This window comes from Canis lupus, chromosome 21 (genome assembly GCF_048164855.1).
Source record: "Canis lupus baileyi chromosome 21, mCanLup2.hap1, whole genome shotgun sequence".
Taxonomy (NCBI): domain Eukaryota; kingdom Metazoa; phylum Chordata; class Mammalia; order Carnivora; family Canidae; genus Canis; species Canis lupus.
Window position 1 is genome coordinate 9,934,545 of NC_132858.1, and position 19,866 is coordinate 9,954,410.

Here is a 19,866-nt window from a genome sequence, read left to right on the forward strand (position 1 = left end):
GCTAACAAGATCCCCATTTCTGAAAGGGGGGACAGAACCTGTGCTGTGGGAAGGAGGGCCTAGGGCAAGCTGCCTAAGTGTAGCCTCAACTTTGGAGGGAATAGGAAAGACAAGTGGGGAGGGGCTCTTCTATAGGGCTATGCAGAGCCACAGAGGCTTTTGCAAGGAAAATAGGTTTTCCTTCACTAATCTGCCAGGCAGAGTGGGAGGGGCAGGGGTGGAGGGTAGGGCTGTTCTTCTCCACGGGAGTGAACAGCTGTTCTTGCAAATGTAAAAGGCAGGGTTTTTCTGTGTGAGAAGTTTGCTCTTGCTGCAAACCCCCCTCCCCCCCAACCACTACCACCAATCCCAACCAAAGAGAAACAGGAGACCATGCAGAGGGGCCAGGGGCCCGAGGTTTTGGAACAGTTTTTTTTTTTATACCATTTTAAAAGTAAAGCTTCCCCCTCTCCCCGCTCCCTACCCCTCCCAACCATAACCAAAGAATCCCACTAAATAACTGGAAAGGAGAGTGAGGAGGAGGACAAAGGATGGCCAAGTGCCTTGGTACCCCTCAGCAGGATGGGAAGACTAGAGCTCCTGTCCCCCTGCCAGCATGCCCCCTCCCCAGATTCTCCTGGTGCTTCTCATTCCCACAGAATGGACATTGGGGCAAGGGCAGTTTCCCCAGGGAGCATGCATAATTCTGCATGTGAAGCTTCTCTCCCCTTCATCCAGGGTCCCAGACTTCTCCATACAGCTGGTGGGGATGGGTTTCATCTCCCAGGGAAGCCCAGTGTCCCACCGCACCACCCCCCAATCATCCAGCTGACTTCTGCATACAGAACCATGTGTCCTTTGCTTTGTGCCTGGCCCCCTCCTTGCTTCCAGCAAAGGTGGGAATGTTGGAGAGTAGGGGGTGGTCACACAGTGTGCTGGGATCCCCAAGGCAGGCCTTGTGTGGGCAACCCCCACCCCATGCCCAGGCACACATCCACACCAGCCAGGAAGGGGCAGCCCACCCCCCCAGAAGGGGCTCCTGCCTCTTCATGGGCAGGCACCATTTCAGGCTTGGCTGCTGGGAAGCCCAGACCTAGGTGAACTGTGGGCCACTTCCCCTTTCCCTTGTACCTTGAAAAAGGGGGAGGTAGGCAGCCAGAGGAACAGGAAGAGGAGCTGCCACCCCAAACCCTGGCAAGGTGACCTGCAGGCCTTCCCACTGAACAGCCAGGGGACTGGAAGGGCTCTGGCTTGGGGGGATTTGTTTTAAAAGTGCTCATCTCAGGAACACCTTTGTGTTTTCCCCAGGGGAAGAGTCACTGCCGAACTCCCAGGGGGGGAGGTAGATCCCAAGCCCCAAGGCCTGGCATCTCATCCTGCAGAGGCCCCTGCCCAGGCTGCCCCCCAGCTGGAGCCGCAGCCCCAGCCGGAACTGCAGCCTGAGCCACAGTCGGCCAGAGCCGCTCGAGAACCCAGCCCTGAGGTGAGCTGCTGCGGCCTGTGGCCCAGGTGGTCCCCCCGCGCTCAGCACTGAGACCCGCAGCAAGCTCCAGCGCCAGAGCGGTGAGTGTCTTCAGATCCCCAGGGCCAGGCAGAGGTGTCAGCTGGCTGAGCTCTCCAAGTGTCAGGCTGGGTGCCAGGGCCTCCTTTCCTTCTGTCCAAGGGGCACCCCCTCCCCACCAGGCCTGGGGAAGCTGGGGTGTGTTCAGTGTCACACGGCGGGTCATCTGTGATTCAGGGGGTCTGCTCCAGGTGCCTGTCCCTGGTGTGAGCACAGCAGGCTCCTTGCACTCTGGGCTCCTCCAGGGGTCCTTGGCCAGGGAGCTCCTGGCAAAAGAAGGCAAGGGAAGGGAGGGAGCCGTGCATGGGAGGAGGCAGGGGACATGGACCAGGTGGGGAGAGAATTGGAGGAAGGAGAAGGAAAGCAACAGGGGCATTGGGGGAGAGGGGAAACTCATCAAAGGGACAGAAGCTGGAGAGCCCAGGCAAGCGGGCCTGGGGTATGTGAGACCCAGGTCCTCCCTGCTCTTGGCTGCCGGGCTGTGGGACCTTGCACCAGTGGCTTGACCTCTCTGTGTCCCCATTTGTCAAAGTAGGTGGCAGTCTCAGACCTCCTGGCTGTTCGATTATGAGAGGAAAGGGAGGTAGTGACCCAGGGCCCACACAGGCACTCTGAGCGCTGCACGGGGCCATACAAGCACCGGTGTCAGGATTCCATTGTGTTCAGCCGGAGGGGCTTCCTGTGTGTGTGAGTGGGGGTTGGGGGGGAGAATAGAAAGGCCCGGGGTCAGAGCGCCTGGGACACTTCTGAAGCAGGCTTGGAGGTGACTGCCACGCTAGTTCACTGACAAGGTACTGGGACAGGGGCTCAGGCAGAGCTGCCCTAGAGGGGTGCTTAGCTCCAGGGTCTCGGGAAGCTTTGGAAGTGGGGGCAGGGTGGGTATCTGTCCCTGCACTGGACCTTAAAGTGACTGAGGTCCCCCTTCAGAGTTGGCAGGGAGGGACCCAGCAGGTGACCCCCTTCCAGCCCGGTTGGCCCATCTGAGAGAGAGGCCATGACACTTTTAAAGTGTCTTTATTTTGGACACGACATAAAATAGCACAATAGTGGCCGTGCCTGGGTCCCTCCCCAATGCGCCTGCTCACCCCCTCCCTTGGGGGCCCCCACCCGACCCCTACCTACTTTCAGCTTTTGTTTCATGGATCATTGGCTTGTGGTGCCTGGTGCCTTGGGTGGCTGGTGCCGCCTGGTGCCTTGGGTGGCTGGTGCCGTCGGGTCCTGTTGGTTCTGTCCGAGTCCCTGTCCCTTGCTTCCAGCTGGGGCTGACACAGAGCTGGGAGCCCCTCCTGGAGCCCAGTCCATGATCCGCGTGCGCATCAGTGGCGGGTGCTCTGCGGTGGGTGAGGGAGGGGCGCTCAGGGGACCCTCGGAGAACGGAGCAGAGTTTGCAAAACGCTGGGCTTGGTCCCAGGGAGCAGGGAGCGGCCAGCTCGGAGCCAGAGCTGTGGGAGGAAACCCTTGAAGGAGAAAGGCCGCCTGCTGGGAGCAGGGGAGCAGGGGAGCAGGGGAGCCGGGAGGCGGGCGAGAGCGCAGCCGCAGGCCTGGGGCGTAGGGGCCACGCTCTTAGGGTGAGTCCGAATTTTGGTGGGGGGACGATTCTTCTCCTTCTCCGTGGAGCAGGGGTTTGCGGTCTGCAGGGGAGGCTCTTGCTGCTGCCGGGGCTGGAGCAGGGCAGGGGGGAGGGTGGCGCTGGGGCTGAAGTGCTGCCAGCCAAGCTCTGTGCAGGAGAGACCCCAGCCCCACCACCGCTCAGGCTGCTGCAGCTAGCTCCTGTCCTACAGTGGAGGGCCGGAAGTCGGGGACAGCCTAACACTGGTGCTGGCTGGGGGCAGTCAGTACCTCTTCTGAGCCCCAGGGTGACCCGGATCTGCCCCTGCCAAGCCTGCCCCCTTAGCCATACTTTTTGACTAAATAAGGCTACGGTTCAGCGGGCAGCTCTTGGAGGGGGGGAGGAGAAGGGGGAAGGGAGAACATATGCAACCCCCCCTCCTTGCCCCAGTGCCTCAGCCTGGCACCCCAAAGTGGCCTCAGTTGTCCTACCTCCAAGGTCCAGGCAGAGGCTGCAAGGGCATGTCTCCAAGCACCAGGCAGAGGCTTCTCCAGGGCGGGCGCCTGTGTGAGCAGAGAGCAGGATGGGGACCCCCCGCTGCTGCTGTGCCCCCCTCTCCGCATGCACCCCTAACTGGGGGAAAGCCCACCCTTTGCAAAGGGGATCTCACCTCAGCATCCCTCCCACTCCCAGTCTGGAAAGCAGGCCTGGCGGAAAGGTGGGGAGCCCAGCGCAGAACCTCAGGGAGCCCTGGGTTTGTCCATAAGCTGAGGCCCTTCCGGGGGACGACTGGAAATGTGCTCTGGGCTCCCAGGGACTCAACTCCCCGCCCCAAAATTCACTGGTCCCCATGAAGCAGAGAGCACCTTGAAGGCGCCCAGGGTTCATGGAAGCTGGAAGCTCCCCTCTCGCCCTCCCTCCGTCCCCAGGCACACCCGCACAGGCCTGAAAGCTGGGGACACAGGAGTCTACACGGCTGGTGGAGAGGGGAGGGGGCGGTGATGGGTGGGGGGGAGACAGGCCAGATGTTCTTGGAATGGGACACGGGGTGATTGATGCGGACTGGAATTTGAAGGGGGAACATTCCCCACGTGCCTGGCCTGGGTGGAAAATGGGCTGTTTTTCATGGTGGTGGTGTGGGGAGGGGGGGGGTCTCCCTGTCTTGCCAAAACCATGTGGAGGGCTGCCTCAGCCTAGACTGGGTCCCCACACCTGTCCAATGGCATTAACCCCTGCCTTCCCAGAATGTCAGGCTTCGAGCCGCCCTTTCTAGCTGGGGTCCCTCTCAGGGGTGACCATGGGGTTGAGCAGTGCCCACTGCAGTGGCCCCGGGATCCCGCTGGCCCACTGTGCCCCAGAAGTGCCTTCCTCCTGGCAGCTCTGCACCCTTCAGATGCTGCCCACCCCCAGGGTCGCTCAGGTCCAGGGGGTGACCCTGTTCGTGCCAGCAGCGCCTTGCGGCTGCGTCAGCTGCAACACTGGCTTTTAAGCAACTGGCCTTTCCCAGCCGAGATAGTGAGGCTTTGCAAGAAAATGCTTGGAGAAAACGAAAGGAGACCCCTGGTGCCCCAGCCACCATGCAGTGTTCCCCCCCCCCAGGTCTCCCTTCTTCTTCCCCAGCACCCCCTTCTTCGGGTTTCCAGGCAAAACTGGTTTTGGCCCCGCGTGCGGGCTGGTTGAAGCCCGAAGCGCGCTCGCGGGGTGCCCGGGCGCGCGGGGGTGGCTGTGTGGGGTGCTCCCGGGCCCCCAAGCCGAGCCGGGGACGAGCCTGCCCGCGGCGGCCGCCGGGATGCGGCTTCGCCTAGGCTCGCAGCGCGGGAGCGCGTGGGGCGCGGCGGCGGCGGGGAGCGCGGGGCCGGCGTCGGAGGCGGCCCAGCGGGGAGCGGGGAGCCCCGGGAGCGCCGGGGCGCCGCGCCCAAGTCGCTCCCTCTCGGGTCCCGGGTGCCTCCCCTCCGCCCCGCGGCCGCTCAGCCTGGCAGCTGCCACAGGCGCGCTCCCGGCGACCAGAAGGCCCGGGAAAGAGCTGCGCTTCTCCTTCCGGGGCGCGCGCCCCAGGAGCCGGCGCTACCTGCCCGCGTCCCCCGGGAGGGCGCCCCTGCTCCGCGCGCGAGCCCCCAGACGCGGGGGAGCGGCGGCGGCGGCGGCGCGGCGCCTGCCCGGCCCCGGGAGCCCCACTGCTGCACCTCCAGGGTCGCAGCCCCCCGCGCGACCTCCCTGCTCCTACCAAGCGCGGGCATCGTTATTATTTTTTTCCCCCTGTGACACTCCAAACTGAAGGCTTGCTCCCAGGTCCTCTACATGCATTTCCCTAGGCCACGAGATTTTTCTCGCATGTCCATGTCCGGGCACCTGGAGACACGCAAGCCCCCGCAGGCTTCCCCAGTCACCTAGTGGCCTGGGTCCCCCAACGCATTGGACATTTTCTCCCAGGCTGTTAGCAGTTGTGTATGCCCTGCTCCAGTTGATGCACCGCCATCCCATCTCCCCTAAAATCTCAGCGTTAACCCCGGGTCATGTTGCTGACCAATTTGCCTGGCTCCCCAGACGGTGGACAGGGTGTTGCTGGCACTTAGGCACCGTCTCCAAAACAAGTGGAGCTTTCTCCCTGTGCCTCCATAATTTGGGGCACTAACTGCAAGGTCTCTGAAGCTAGCCTGCTTGTGTCTGTCCGGGCTCCCCCACACTGAAGCCCTGTTCTCCTGGTTCACCACACTTTAGGACGCTGTCCTCCGCATCCCACAAATGTATTGGCACCAGCCTGGGTTCCCTAAATCTTACATGAAGACTCCCAGGTCCCCCCAAAACACTGAGCACTTTGCCCAGAACCTCCAAAGTGTGAACGAGCCTCCCTAATTCCTTCACGAAAACTGAGGCATTGCACCCAGAGCCTACCGAGCCCTTTTCTGAATCATAAATAGTCTGCACTCTGGTTTTCTGACTTCCACAAAGTTGAGAGGATGATTTCTGATCCCCAGATCTCATTGAGCAATATTTTTGTATGTGTGGGCCATGAAAATTCAGACGCACTGCACTGGTTTTCAGGGTTCTCCAAGCTTCTTGGTTACTAATCAGGTCCCTTACAGATCAGACACTGTCACCCAGGCCCCAGAAAGCACACGGAGCAATGACTCGAGATGTGCTTTAATTGTGACCGTGGGTTATGCAGGTTCCCCTGGGCCACAGCACACAGGAAACAAACCCCTACACAAACCAAAAGTCTTGCTGTCCTGGGCTCTGTTGAGTGTCCCCAGTAACCAAATATTCGGAACATTTTCTCTCCACCATAATAACACTTTGAGCGTTAAAACACTCCCTGTGTCCCACTGGTTTATTGACAAAGATCAGGATTTTCTGAAATGCACACAGTGATCTCAAACCCCAGGATGACACTGTACCCTTTCCTTGATCCCTTATATTTGAACACGCTGAGCTCTCTCAAATATCACGTATTGCCCTCCAGGCCCGAAAACAGTCATTACTACACTCGGGTCACAGAAAGGCACTGATTTCTTGGACTCCAGAGCATCTTGCACACCCACAAAGTCACCTAAAATGTAAGTAACTTTTCCTGGGTCTTTCGCACATGGCAAGCTCTCTGTAGATCACCAGTTTTGGACACTGATTTTCCGGGCCTCGCAACCTACGAACTCTTAATACTTTTACCCTAAAACTTAGATATTTTTCTGAGGACTCTCAACAACTTCCCTGGATCCCTAGATTCAAAAATGGATTTCCTGGGGGTCTTCAGATTGAGGCATGTCTCCCAGTCCTCCAAATTAAATTGGGACTTTTTTTTTCCTCCACAAAACAACTGAGCTTTCCACCACCCCTAAACATTGAATTTTGGGTCTTCTGATTTAATGACCCTTGCTCCCCAAGTCCCCCTAAATTTAGGCAACTTTGCATGCCCCACTCCTAAATGAAAATGTCCAGGGATCAAAAAATACCCTAGAAACCTCAGGTCTTCTGGGCCTGTGTCCTACAAGCTTCCTGGCTACTACCCAGGGTCCCTGACATTTAGATATCTGCCTCCACTGGAGAAGCCCCATGGATCCCCAAAACTTGGGACATGTTTTACTTGGGTTCCCCAAATGCAGACAGTGACCAAGAAAACAGGATAATTTTTTTCCTGCTCGCCAAAAATAAACTAATTGAAGCCAGTTAAAAATTAAAATGTAAGCGGACATGGATTTTCTGCATTTCCCCGATGTACGGATCACAGTCACAGGTTTAGATAGTATTTCCTGAGTCTCTAAAGGATATTGAAGATTGTCTCCAGAGCCAGGACAATTATGGAGGTTACTTCCTTGGCAGCACCCGCTTCCAGGCCACTAAGTTCCATTTCTAAATTGTGGAAGTGAATATCTAAGTCCCTCCAGCACGCTGATATTTCTCCTGGATCCCCAAAGTGTGCTCAGTGTTTCACTTTCCCCAATTTCAGATAATGTGCCTCTGAGGTCCCCCCAGGTTTCACTCTGAAAATTTCCCCAGTCACCCCAAAACCTATCTCCCACAAATCGGCCTGGGGCCCCCTTAAGCTTGCTGACCAACATATTGGGTGTCCCCATATTTTAGACTAGGATCTCTCGTCTCTCCCCCCACCCCCCGCCCCCGCCCCCGTGGCACTGAGCAAGGTCCACTGATCCCCCAAACTCGGACCCTGTATTTGCAGTCTCAAATTGAGTCACTGATTACAGGACCCCACACGGACGGGGCCTGCCCAGGGTCTCCGAGGTCGGGCACTAGTACTTTCATCCGCAGAGCAGAGCACACAGAGCTCTGCCTGGCGTTCCCGGGCCGTGCGCATTGTTCCCTGCCCCGCGCGCGGCGGGCACTGCTCTTCGGCCACCCTTCGTCTCCCGCGAAGGCCCCGGGGCTCCTAGGATTTGGGACATTTCTCTCCGCGCTCCCCCGACACGCTTGGCCCAGCAGCCTGTCCGCCAGGACGTGGGCAGTGCTTCTCCCGCGTCCAGGAGGACGACTGGGCATTGCCCCCAGTTTCCCCCAAATTTGGGCATTGTCCCCGGGTCTTCCAACGGACTGGGCGTTGCCCCCGGACACTGGGGACGGCCCCTGGGGTCTCGCTCACCTCCAGCAGCGTCCACCGCCGCCGCACAGCGCTCGCTCGCCGCCTCGGCTGCTCGTGCGCCCGCGGACGCCGTCTCCAGCCTGCAGCCTGCAGCCTCCGGCCTCGCGGTGAGCTCCCCGCCGCCGCCGCCGCCCGCTTCCCCGCCCGCCCGCCGCCGTCGTCGCGCGGGGGACCCCGGAACGGGGCGCGGGACCTGCGGACGGCTGGCGCTTGGCGGCCGCGCTCCTGGGGACGCGCGCCCCAAACCCGTGCCGCTTCCGTTTGCTGTCTGCAGAGACCGCAGCGGTGGGGAAGCTCGGAGGCCCCGAGGCGGGAGAGCCCCAGGAGGGAGGGCCCCAGGCGGGAGGGCCGGGCCCCGGGTCGCAGGGACGCGGACGAGAGGCGCACCCAGTGCGCGCGGCGGAGCCTTCCCGTCCGCCGGACAGGGGACTCGGGGAGGCGCGCGCCCAGCGCGGGAGAGGTGATTGATGGCGGAGCGAGGGGGCGAGCCGGCGCGGGCTTCCGCCGTGGCCCCTTCCCCTCGGAGAGGCACGGGTGGCCGGGGCGCCGGGGGGCGGCTGGGGCGCCCGGGCTCGTGCGTGGTTTTGACTTGGTGAAAATCACCACTTCTGACGTCGTCCACACTCTCCAGGAGATGGTTTCCCCAGACCCCCAAATTATCGTGGTGGCCCCCCGGGCTCAACCCGACTCTACGCAAGTCCAGCGCCCTGAGGACGCGGGAGTCATTATCCGGATATTTTGGGTGGGCCCCCAAGGCGAGCTGATTAGACGAAGGCCGGTGAGCTCGGTGTTGCAGGTAGGATCGGGGCGCGGGTTCCCGCCCTGCTGCTCTGTCCCGCCCGGTCCCGCCCGGTCCCCGCCCGGCCTCTGCCGCGGACCGCACCTGGCGGCCGCCGCGGCTCCACCCCAGCTCCCGCGGCACCGGGGGGCGCTCAGGCTCCGGCCGCCGCGCTGCTCGGGCAGGTGGCGGCTGCGCGCCCGCCCGTGCCCGGGGATTGCGCCCTGCCCTGCAGCCCACCCCCCCCCCCGCCCCCTGCGAGACTCGGGGACCCTGGCCCGGCACCGGACCACCTGCACCCTCGCTGTCCGTCGGGCGCTGCGGCTCGCGCGGGGAATGCCGCCTGCTTTTCCCGCTTCGCGCCCCCCGCGTGCGCGAGCCTAGAGAACCCCTGGTTCCCCGGAACCCGAAAGGGGGGGCTCCCCCTATACACTTTGGAAAGGGGACTCGGGATTTCTGTCGCCTTCTGCCGCTCCCCGCCCCCAACCCCACCGCGCCGCGAGCACCCCACGGCCCCCCCCACCGTCGCCCCCGGACCCGGGGCCCCCCAGCCCTCGCCCCCCCTCGCTCGAGCCGCGGGGGCGGTCCGAGGGCGGGGCCAGCGCCCGGAGGGCGCCCATTGGCGCGGGCGCGGGGCCAGCGGGGCCCGAGCGGGCGCCGGGCCGCGGGGTGGCGCGGCTATAAGAGCCGGGCGTTGGCGCCCGCAGATCGCCTGCTCTCCGGCGGAGCTGCGTGAGGCCAGGCCGGCCCCCGGCCCCCCCCTTCCGGCCGCCCCCGCCTCCTGGCCCACGCCCGCCCGCGCTCGGCCCGCCAGCGCCTCCACCCGGCCGGCGGCCCCGCGTCCTCGCCGCCCGCCGCCACGCTGCTGACTCCCGCCTCGGGCGCCGTCGGCGGGGCCGCGCTCCGCCGGGCCTGCGGACCCCCGCCGCCTCCTCCTCCATCTACCTCAACGCCCTCTCCCCGCTTCGCCCGAGGAGGCGGTCCCCCCCGCAGGCAGTCCGGCTCGCAGGCCGCCGGCGTTGTCATCCCCCGCGCTGCCCCCAGCCCTCCCCGGCGCGCGGCCCGCCGCTCCCTTCCTCGCCGCGTCCCGAGCGGCTCGGCGCCGCCTCCGCCACCGCCACCCCCTTCCCGGGCCCGGGCTCGCGACGGCAGAGGGCTCCGTCGGCCCGCTCCGAGCCGGGCGTCCGCGGCTCGGGCGCCCCTCCGCTCCGCCCCCCTCCACACCTTCCCCGGCCCTCGACGTGGCGCCCTGCCCTTGCTTCTCTGTGCGCCCCCGGCCCCTCTCTGGCCTCTGGCCCCGGCGCCCGCGCTCCGCTCGCCCGCAGCCTGCCCTGCGCTCCCTCCCGCCCCCCCCAGCGCCTCGCCTCCGACTCCCTCCCCCTCCACGCCCGCCCTCTCGCCCCGCCGTCCCGAAGTGGATTAATTATACGCTTTCTGTTTCTCTCCGCGCTGTTCTCCCCCGCTGCGAGCCTGCCCGCCTCTCGCTGTCCTCTCTCCCTCTCGCCCTCTCTTTGGCCCCCCCCGCTCACGTTCTCTCTGGGTCTCTCACTATCTCTGCCCCCCTCTGTCCTTGATACAACAGCTGACCTCATTTCCCGATACCCTTTCCCCCCCTAAAAGTACAACATCTGGCCCGCCCCGGCCCGCAGACAGCCCGCCCTCCCTGAACTATCAGAAGAGTCCCCCCCCCAAAAAAAAGCCATCCCCCCGTTCTGCCCCGTCGCACATTCGGCCCCCGCGACTCGGCCAGAGCGGCGCTGGCAGAGGAGTGTCCGGCAGGAGGGCCAACGCCCGCTGTTCGGTTTGCGATACGCAGCAGGGAGGTGGGCGGCAGCTGCGCCGGCTTCCAGGTAAGCGGCGTGCGTGCGGGGAGGGGAGGGGGCCTGCGGGCCCGGGGGGGCGGGGGCCTGCCCGGAGGGGCCGCGCGCCGGTCTCCCCCTGCGCCGCCGGAGCGGGGCGGGGGGGTGGTGGTGGTGCGCGCGCTGGGCAGGGGCCCCGGGACGTGCCCGGGGAGGTGTGCGCTGTCCGCAAAGCCGACTTCCTGGTCGGTTGGTGGGTGCAGGGGGCTGTTGCAGAGAGTCCGCCACCCGCGCCGCGTGTGGGAGGGCCCTGTTGGTCCCCGGGGTGCGGGGTAACGAGGAGGGGCGCAAGGCTCAGAAACCCACCCTGGTATGTTGACTCGGTGCCAGCAAGACTGAAGGAGGAAGACGGGGTGGGCGGGGCCAGGATGGAAGAGGGGGCGATTTGGCAAGAGGCTCAGACCAGGCGCCACATTTGCAGAGGACCCCCCCACGGCTTCCCCCCCCTTCCCTGTCCCCAACATTTCCACCCAGGAATCTGGGGAGAGGGGCTGCTGGGAGGCGCACGGGGGCAGGGGTGTTCAGCCCACAGAGGGTAACTGCCCCTGCCCAGTGGGCAGATGGAACCTTCCATACAAGGAGGTGTAGAGCAGCCCCCCGTCCTAACCGCCTCCCCCCACATCTCCCGGTGTCTGCTTGGGCTGGGGGTGCAGCAGGAGCCCCCCACCCCCACCCCGTGGTACCGCGCTAAGGGATGGACCAGGGCTAGCTGTTGGGGGTGCAGGAGAGAAGGGACTGGCTGCGAGGACCGAGGGGGCGGGAGCAAAGGGGGCGGGGGGAGTGGTCAGCGGGAGAGGGGTGGGGGGTAGGGTGGAGCCCGGACTGGGAGGAGCCCGCTCACACATAAAAGCTGAAGCACTGACCAGCCTGCAAACTGGACATTAGCTTCTCCAGTGAGGCAGCCTTCCAGTCTCCTCCTCCTCCTCCTCCTCTTCCTCCTCCTCCACCAACCCCAGCGAGCCTCCTGTCCAGCTGCAGGTAACCAGGGCTGTTGAGCGAGGACCCGCTGCCCTCTCGCTCCGGCCTGCCCTCCTGCTGATGGCCTGGGGCCTCGGCCCCTCGGCCCCTCCTCTCTGCCTCTGCCCTCCTCACCCCTACCCTCCCTCCTCCCGGGCTTGCTCACCTGGCCCACACCTCTCCCTGCCTCTCCGGCCTCTGCTCTCCGCTTGTGCTCTGGACCAGACCCCGCACTAGAGTGGCCGGGCTTGCAGGAGGACGCAGCTGCCGCTCGGCTGGCGCCCAGTCGCTTGCTGGCCAAATTGTTCTTAGAATTTGGAAGGGGGCAGCAGCGGGGGCAGCCTGGGAGCCTGGCTGGGGCGCGGCCTAGGGCAGGAGGAGGTGAGCAGGGTGGCACCTTAGATCCTGCTGTGGAGCTGCCCACTGCTCTTTTGCGGGTTTCAGGGAGATCGCGCTCCTTTCTTATTCCCCCTCCTCTCCTACAGGATTTATGGCATCAGAAATTTCCTGGGCCTAGCCTGCTGCAGCCTGGCTCCAGGCTGGGAAGGGGCTTGCTGGTTGGTGCCCCCCCCCCCACATGCCCACTGGGTGTGGAGCCTGGGAGGGGCACCTCTGGGCGGGCTGCCCAGCCCCTGGCGTGGGTAGCATCAGGGTGCCAGTGGGCTCCAAGGCACTCGGCGGTGACTGTCACCCCTGAAAGGGTTTGTACTTGGGCCTGCGGAGGGCAGACTGGGGCTGCCTGCCTGGAAGTGTGGGGAGGGGCTTCCACTTTCTGGAGGGAGCAGGGGCAGCCCCTGCTCAAGCAGCCCCTCCCAAGCCCCCCCAACCCTTAAGAGATCTGGTTAACCCTTGCCTGGGGTCTGCAGCCACACAGCCTATGCAGGGGGTGTGTCCTTCTAGACTGGGCCCTGAGGACCTGGTGTCCAGCCTCCAGGTGGCCTGACCTGTGGGGTTTGGTACCCCAGTGGGGAGAAGATCTGGTGATCCCAGAGGGACTTTGAAGTGTGTCTAGCCCTGAGTGGTGTGATGCCAGGCCTGCAAAGAACGCTTTTGGCCTTTGTGTTTTAGGGTGCCCAGGGCAGACTGGAGTGGGGGACTGAGCGATTCAGGAGAGCAGGTCCTCTGGGAGTGTGGTTGGCACTGGCACTAGCCACTGGATCCTTGACCTGGGCTTTGCTCAGCCACAGACTGGGAGGGGGAGGGGTGGGACTGGCCCTGCAGGACCCCCTGCTGCTGGGGGGGGTAGCTGGTCCTCTGGGATGCACATGCTCTGTGGTGGGGTGGGGCTGTCTGCCATCTTGGCTGATGCTGGGAGGTCCGAGGAGTGGCCACTGCCCCGTGCGGCCCCGCCCCCATGACTTCATAGGCCAGAGGCCAGGTTCAGTGTCCGGCAGCTGGGGGTGGCTGAGCTCCTGCTGGGGTGATGATGGGGGATGATCATCCCCACATGAGACTGCTGACCAGCACCCGGTGCCAATCAGAGATGTGCTTCAGGCACCCCGCCTGGGCAGTGAAAGTGCGTGTTATTTCTGCAATTAAAAGATTCGTGTTTAGGAGGACGCCGCGCTCTCAAGCTGTAATGGAACTTGGAACGAGGGGACAGCTGGGCTGGTGTTTGGGGTTGGGGGTAGATGGTGGGGCCAGGCCCCAGCGGGGCAGGCGGGTGAGCTCATGGCCTCTTCCCTCTACCCCGCAGATGCCGATGGGGGTCCCGATGGGGAAGTCGATGCTGGTGCTGCTGACCTTCTTGGCCTTGGCCTCGTGCTGCTTTGCTGCTTACCGCCCCAGTGAGACTCTGTGCGGCGGGGAGCTGGTGGACACCCTCCAGTTTGTCTGTGGGGACCGCGGCTTCTACTTCAGTGAGTAGCTCAGCGTGCGGTGAGGCCAGGGGCAGGGCGCACACAGCAGGCACTCAATAAATGCTGGAGGGCACCCCCCCCCCCCCCCCCGCCAAACCATCACCCAGATGCCTGTGGACGCCCTCTAGGATGCCTGGTGTGGGGGGCCAGGCAGAGGGAAACTCCTACAAGGTGACCGCCCAGGCTCTCTTGCTCTGAGCCTTTGTGAGCACAACTGAGTCCACGTTTAGGGGGCGCCTGCAGTGTGCCTGGGTGGGCTCACACTCCCTGACTTGTCCACAATACGACTTGAAGTAGAACACTCTCCTCCCAGGAAGGGGGGATATCTGAGTGGAGGCCAGCCCTTGGCAGGTGGGGGTGGGGGCGCTGGACTGGGAGAGGGGGAGGGAGGGGGTTGCTTTCCCTCACTACTTCTTCTGGACCTGCTTGCAGACAGAGCTGTGAGCACTGAAGTTCCCCCCACATTTGCACCGTGCCCGACCTTTCGACAGTGGGATTACCTGAATTAAAATTAAATAAAATAGGTCAGAGACCAGTAAAAACCAAAGCATCTGTCGCAGCTCCACCTGGGCACAGTGGGGGTGAGAGGCATCCCTGCTATCGGACAGCACTGGGGGCGGGCCACCATGTGGGGTGCCCACCTGCTGGCTCAAGAGCTCTCTGGCTGCTCCTCATGCTTCTCTATTTCCATCCCTGAGACCTTTGCTTCTCCTTGCCCCGTCCCCATGTGGAACCCCCAGGTGGAGGTGATCCCTTCCTCGGGGGTGTGGGCCCTTGACCTCACCTCCCAGAAAGCTGGGCCTCCGTTTCCTTACCTAAGGATGGGGCAGAGGAGCAGGCCCAGGTGGACCTTGCAGGTGGAGAGGGCAAGTATGCCTCCTGGGTTTAGCCCTGATGCCGGAGCTGGGTGGGGGTGGGGGACGCCCTCGTGGTCAGGCCTGGCCCTTGCACTCCACATGTGGCAGGCCCCTCTGCAGCCTCTACTTACCCACAAACACCAGCCTCAGTATCTCACAGCTTCTCTCTGAAAAGCGCTCCTGCTTCTCCTTGCTTCTGAAGCCCTGGCCACCCTGGTCTCACCTGTGCCCTCTCTCGCGTGAGCACCTGCCTCGTTTGGGGGCAGGAAGTGGCATGGTAGGGTCTGGTGCCCAGGGAGTGGGTCCCTTGCCAGGAGGGCCCGGCTGAGCCCCCTGCCCCCGTGGGACATCCTCCCCAGGGGTGCCTGCCCTTGGCCCCCCAAGGTGAGGGCCGAGACCTTTCCTCGCAGCTGACCTTGGAGCCTGAGCAGCGGAGGGACGGGGAGGACGGGAGGAAAGGAGGACGTGGTTTCATGCAGGTCCTCACTCCTCCCCTCCCGTCTTCCTCTTCCTCTCCCAAGCCTGCCTCAGCGTGGCGTCTTGAGGGCTGGGAGCCACCCGGGCTCCTGCTCTGCTCAGGGACGGCGGCACTTGCGTCCCAACCTGGCCTTCAAGATGGGACCCTGTGCCCCGCACTGTGGGGGCTGGATCCCTGGTGGGCGGCCTCCTGAGCCGGCCTCATGCCAGCACATTTTCCCCACTTCCCTGGGCAGCGGGACTGGGGTGGGGGCTGTGTCCACTCTCCATGCGAGCAGGGAGGCACCAGGAGGCCAGGGGCTGGTCCTGGCACATGCACCCCCACTTCCCCTCCTGTCCTTCCTGGGCACCCCACCTGCCCACTCTTACACCCTTCCTCCACGAGGCTGGCTATCCCCCTGTCCTGCCCTCCCCCCGCTTGCCTTGGGCGGCCACCGGCCAAAAGCCCGCTTGTGGGGGGACCGTGGGGGCCGGTGCTCAAGTGCGGCTCTTCTTCCCCCTGTGGGACTTCCAGGCAGGCCGGCGAGCCGCGTGACCCGCCGCAGCAGCCGTGGCATCGTGGAAGAGTGCTGTTTCCGTAGCTGCGACCTGGCCCTTCTGGAGACCTACTGTGCCACCCCCGCCAAGTCCGAGAGGGACGTGTCGACCCCTCCGACCGTGCTTCCGGTGAGAGGGGACCTGGTGTCGGGGTGGGAGGTGTCACCTCTGAGCTGGGGGACCAGGGTGTGGCCGGCGCCCAGGGCCTGCAGTGTGACTGGGGTCCCCACGCTGTGGTCATGGCTGGTCACCCATCGGATGGCCCCCCACGAGCCAGGCACCCCCTGACTGGCCCTTCCCCCTCAGGACAACTTCCCCAGATACCCCGTGGGCAAGTTCTTCCAATACGACACCTGGAAGCAGTCCGCCCAACGCCTGCGCAGAGGTCTGCCTGCCCTCCTGCGCGCCCGGCGGGGTCGCATGCTCGCCAAGGAGCTCGAGGCGTTCAGAGAGGCCAAGCGTCACCGTCCGCTGATCGCCCTGCCCACCCACGACCCCGCCACCCACGGGGGCGCCTCTCCAGAGGCATCCGGCAATCAGAAGTGAGCCAAAATGTCGCGTAATTCTGCAAGACGGCACCGTCCACCTCGTGCCCTCCTCTTGACCAGGGGCCATTCCATCGGGTCCCGCCTCTAACATCTCTCGAGGTCGCGTTCCCTCTGCGGGCTCCCCCACCCCCAGCCCCCATGCCCCAACCTCCCCATGTCAGGCTCTTCTCTCCTTGGCCCTCTCCATCAGGCTGAGGAGATCCTAGTAACACCTCTAAAAATGTACAAACTCAATTGGCTTTCATAACCCCCCAAAATTACCCCCCCCAAATTATCCCAAATTACACAACAGAAAAACCTACGAATTTCTGAAAATCTCTCTCTCTCTCTCTCTCTCTCTCTCTCTCTCTCTCTCACACACACACACACACACACACACATCAGTCCCCTTAAAACAAATTGGCTTTTTAGGAACACCAGCAAAATTAATTAGTTAAAAAAAAACAACCCTAAAATTATCAATTGGCTTAAAAAAAAAAATACCAAAACCAAATTGGCTTAAAAACAATTGGCATCATGAAAGAATTAGGCCCCCCCCTTCCTTCTCTTCCCCAGGGACCTCGAGTCAGATTGGCCGTGGGCTCGAGCGCCTGACCTCCAGGAGAAAGGAAGGGACCCCATCTGCAGGTAGGCACGTCACCATCTGCAGCCGGCTCGCCTCCTCAGGCAAAATTCTGGCCACATCTGGGGAGAATTGGCCTTCTTACAACAGCAAACCCCCAGACTCGTTCCTCACTCTGTTTCCCATCCTCGAAAGTCACCATGGAGCTAGATGGGGGCTCCCAGGGAGGCGAAAGGAGGGGAGAACAGAACATGAACACCGAAATTTGTGAGAATAAACTTTAATTGGCACAAACCCCCAAACACCCTAAAATCCATCCTCCCAAAACCCACGTCGCAAAATCTTACATCATAATTCCCACCCTAAAAATCACACACACCCACAGACATTCCTGCAGACACTCCCTACATGCATGCACTCACACACATGCTCACACACATGCATATACTCTCACACACATGCTCACACATATATGCACACACACTGCCTCACACATATGCTCACACACATGTACACACGCTCTTGCCCACATATGCTCACACATATGCACACACAAACACCCTCACCTGCACACCCTCATGCCCACACACGCACACATGCACACGGATGGGTGAACCCAGCACAGTGCACGTCAGACCGCTCTCTGAGCTGTTCATTGGTGTGGTTTTCATGTCCTGAGCTCCCTTCCTGGCCCCTGGGATGCGCTCCTCAGGTGGGAGAAGAGCAATCCATCTTTCTGAGGTGAGGGAGGTGGCTTTACCCACGGCCCCCGTGGTGTGAGCCCGACACCCCCAGGCCCCACCGGCACCCGTGCCCCCTGCCATCATGCAGACTGAGGAACTGATTTGGCCAGACTGGAGGTGGCTGTAGCCGAGCAAGACGTGCCCTACCCGGTAGCCTGACCCCCTAGGTGTGCTCTTGTGAGAAAGATCTGGGACCCCCAGCACACCTAGGGACCATCTTTGCCAGCCCCCTGGGGCCTCTCAGAAATGGGAGGTCCCCTGGAGGCAGGCAAGGATGGTGGGGAGTGTGGGAAGTCTGGCGGTTGGAGGGGCGGGTGGGGGGCAGTGGGGGCTGGGTGGGGGGATGCTCTAGAGTAGGAAGTGGTCCCGTGAGGTTTGGAGTTGACAAGTCAGGAGCAACAAGTGCAGAATTACAATCCAATCAGGAACCCAAATTTACGCCAATTGATCTATTTCCCCCCTTTAATTGGTTTCTCCTGGGGCTTTTTTCCTTTTTTTTTTTTTTTTTTTGATCCCTCCTTAGCTTTTTATGCGCTCACGTTACTCCCGTCCCATGTAACAGGGGAGCAGTGACAAAGTAATGACGTACGAAGCCACCACCACCACCACCACCACCACCACCACCACCACCACCGCGGTAAAGCCGCACGTCCTGCTCTCCGCCATTTATCGTCCCATTTTGGTTTTTGTTTTAATCTGTCCCTTTTGCTTGGGTTGAGTGGAGAGTGGGGCCTCCGTGGGGCGCTGGCCACTGCACCTCACGGAGAAGCCTGAGGGATGGGAGTGGGCCACTGCCCGGCCTGGCCTGTGGGGACAGTGGCTGGTCCCCGGAGGTCCTGGGGAGCGGAGGAGGGGGCGGGGAGGCGTCTCCTCGGTGTCCGGAAGGTGCTCGGAGGCCACCAGGAAGGGGCCCCCAGCTGGCCCAGGCTGGCTGGGGGGGAAGGGGTTGCAGGTGTGTAAGTAGAGGGGCTCCATCGGGCTGGAGCAGGTGGTCGCCTTCCGTGCACTTGGGGAGCCCTCCCCCCACCCCTCGGTGACACCTTGCCCGTTTCCTCAGCACCCTGTCTTGTCCCCAGGAGGCTCAGAGCTCCACGGGGCATCCTGGGGCCCAGGCAGGGTGAGGTCGGGGAGTAGGGGAGGTCAGGAGGATGCAGGCCCTGCAGAGCAGGAGAGCTGCGAGAATGGTCCACCGACTGGGGTCGCTTGGGCCCCGAGGCCCACGGGTCTGGTGATACCGAACCAGCCACCATCTCGGAGCCTAGGGCTGTGGCGGGGATCCGGGCGGCTGGGAGGTTTACCTCACCCCCACTTCTGCCCTCAGTGCAGCCCCCCTGCATGGCAGCCTGACTAGCATTCTAGAGGCCCGAGGCTTCTGGGCCCCAGTGACGGGGCTGGCATGGCCCAGGGGGCGGTGCGTGTCAGCCCACCAGCGGCACAGAGGGTCCCTCGGCAGGCGTCCGGGGAGTGGGCCATTCGGACTATTGGACAGAGCCGAAAAGAGCCAAATTGTCATAATTGGGACCCAGACAGATTGGCCTGAGATCCAAAAAGACTTGGAGGCACCCCAAATTGCCTGCCCATCCTGCTGGATGCCCACCCCACCCAGTGTTACATTCTGCCTCTTGTGGGGTGGGTGCTCCAAGGCCGTCTGCTGACGCTCCTCTGTGTCCCCCAGCAAGCAGCTCTCCCAGGGTCCTCCGCCATCCTGACCCGGGCCCCCATCTGACCTCCTGAGCCCCGACTGTGGCTGTCCATCTTTTCTCCCTCCTCAACTGTCTTCAGCGGGACTCCCTCTTGGGTCCCCCCCACCATCACCTGAAGACCCCCCACGCGCCAAGCACCGAATGTCACCTTGCCCACTGTCGCGGCCCATCTGTCTGGCAGTGGCTGGTGTGGGCCTCCACTTGACCCCTTTAACATGCTGATATTTCTGGCAAAATTCATTGCTTGGGTTTTGTCTTTAACATTTATCGCTCGCAATCCCAATAAAGCATTCAAATGTATCTTGTTCTGAGTTCTCTGCTTTTTCACTTGCATTCAGGATTGAGGAGGGTGGGAGGGAGGTCCCTGGGGGTGCAGGCACCCCTCTGCTGCCTTCACAGTGCACAGGGCAAGTGAGAACAGCCCAAAAGCCTGCACGCTCTTAGCAGTGACCATGGCCATCTGCATGGGGCCAAGGGTCCTGCTCTAGGACATTCTCAGGCACCAAATCCTCAAAGTTGGGGTACCCTGAGGCAGGAGAGGCCCCGGGGTGGGGTGGTTTCCAAGAGCCCACAGTGAGAAGTGAAGTGTCTCCACTGCCAGTCCCAGGGATCTCTCCCAGCCTGGGGGTGGGTGCTGGGGGTCCACCAGGTCTGAAAGTTTCTGGAAACTGTAGTTGTTGCTGGACACAGGGATTCCTATCAACTGCCTGTCCAGTTGCACACACAGACACACTCAGCCTCCCTCCAAGATGGAGGCTACAGCAGCAGAGGACCCCCCCCCCCCCCCCAGCCCCACGCGCCCTTCCCT

The 19,866-nt window shown here is 62.7% G+C and overlaps 1 protein-coding gene and 1 long non-coding RNA gene across 7 annotated transcripts; one reads left to right on the top strand and one right to left on the bottom strand.

Annotated features, from left to right (window-relative positions):
* Nucleotides 1–479: 479 nt before the first annotated feature.
* On the bottom strand, nucleotides 480–8,272 carry LOC140612623 (uncharacterized). Its single transcript, XR_012013764.1, has 4 exons — nucleotides 8,179–8,272; nucleotides 3,581–3,652; nucleotides 2,663–2,982; nucleotides 480–1,806 (listed from the first exon to the last, which is right to left on the bottom strand). It is a non-coding gene; the product is annotated as an uncharacterized lncRNA (long non-coding RNA).
* IGF2 (insulin like growth factor 2) lies at nucleotides 1,400–19,358 on the top strand. Of its 6 annotated transcripts, XM_072790401.1 has the most exons (5): nucleotides 1,524–1,542; nucleotides 6,550–6,643; nucleotides 13,469–13,631; nucleotides 15,471–15,631; nucleotides 15,809–19,358. In XM_072790401.1, exons 3-5 carry the CDS (start codon nucleotides 13,469–13,471, stop codon nucleotides 16,046–16,048), a joined length of 564 nt encoding a protein of 187 aa, XP_072646502.1. In that variant the 5' UTR covers nucleotides 1,524–1,542; nucleotides 6,550–6,643; the 3' UTR covers nucleotides 16,049–19,358. The 6 variants fall into 6 exon arrangements, with proteins under 6 accessions (XP_072646501.1, XP_072646502.1, XP_072646500.1 ...); XM_072790400.1 differs by lacking the exon at nucleotides 6,550–6,643 and having other exon boundaries at nucleotides 1,400–1,542; XM_072790399.1 differs by lacking the exons at nucleotides 1,524–1,542; nucleotides 6,550–6,643 and adding an exon at nucleotides 10,298–10,806.
* The last annotated feature ends 508 nt before the right edge of the window (nucleotides 19,359–19,866 follow it).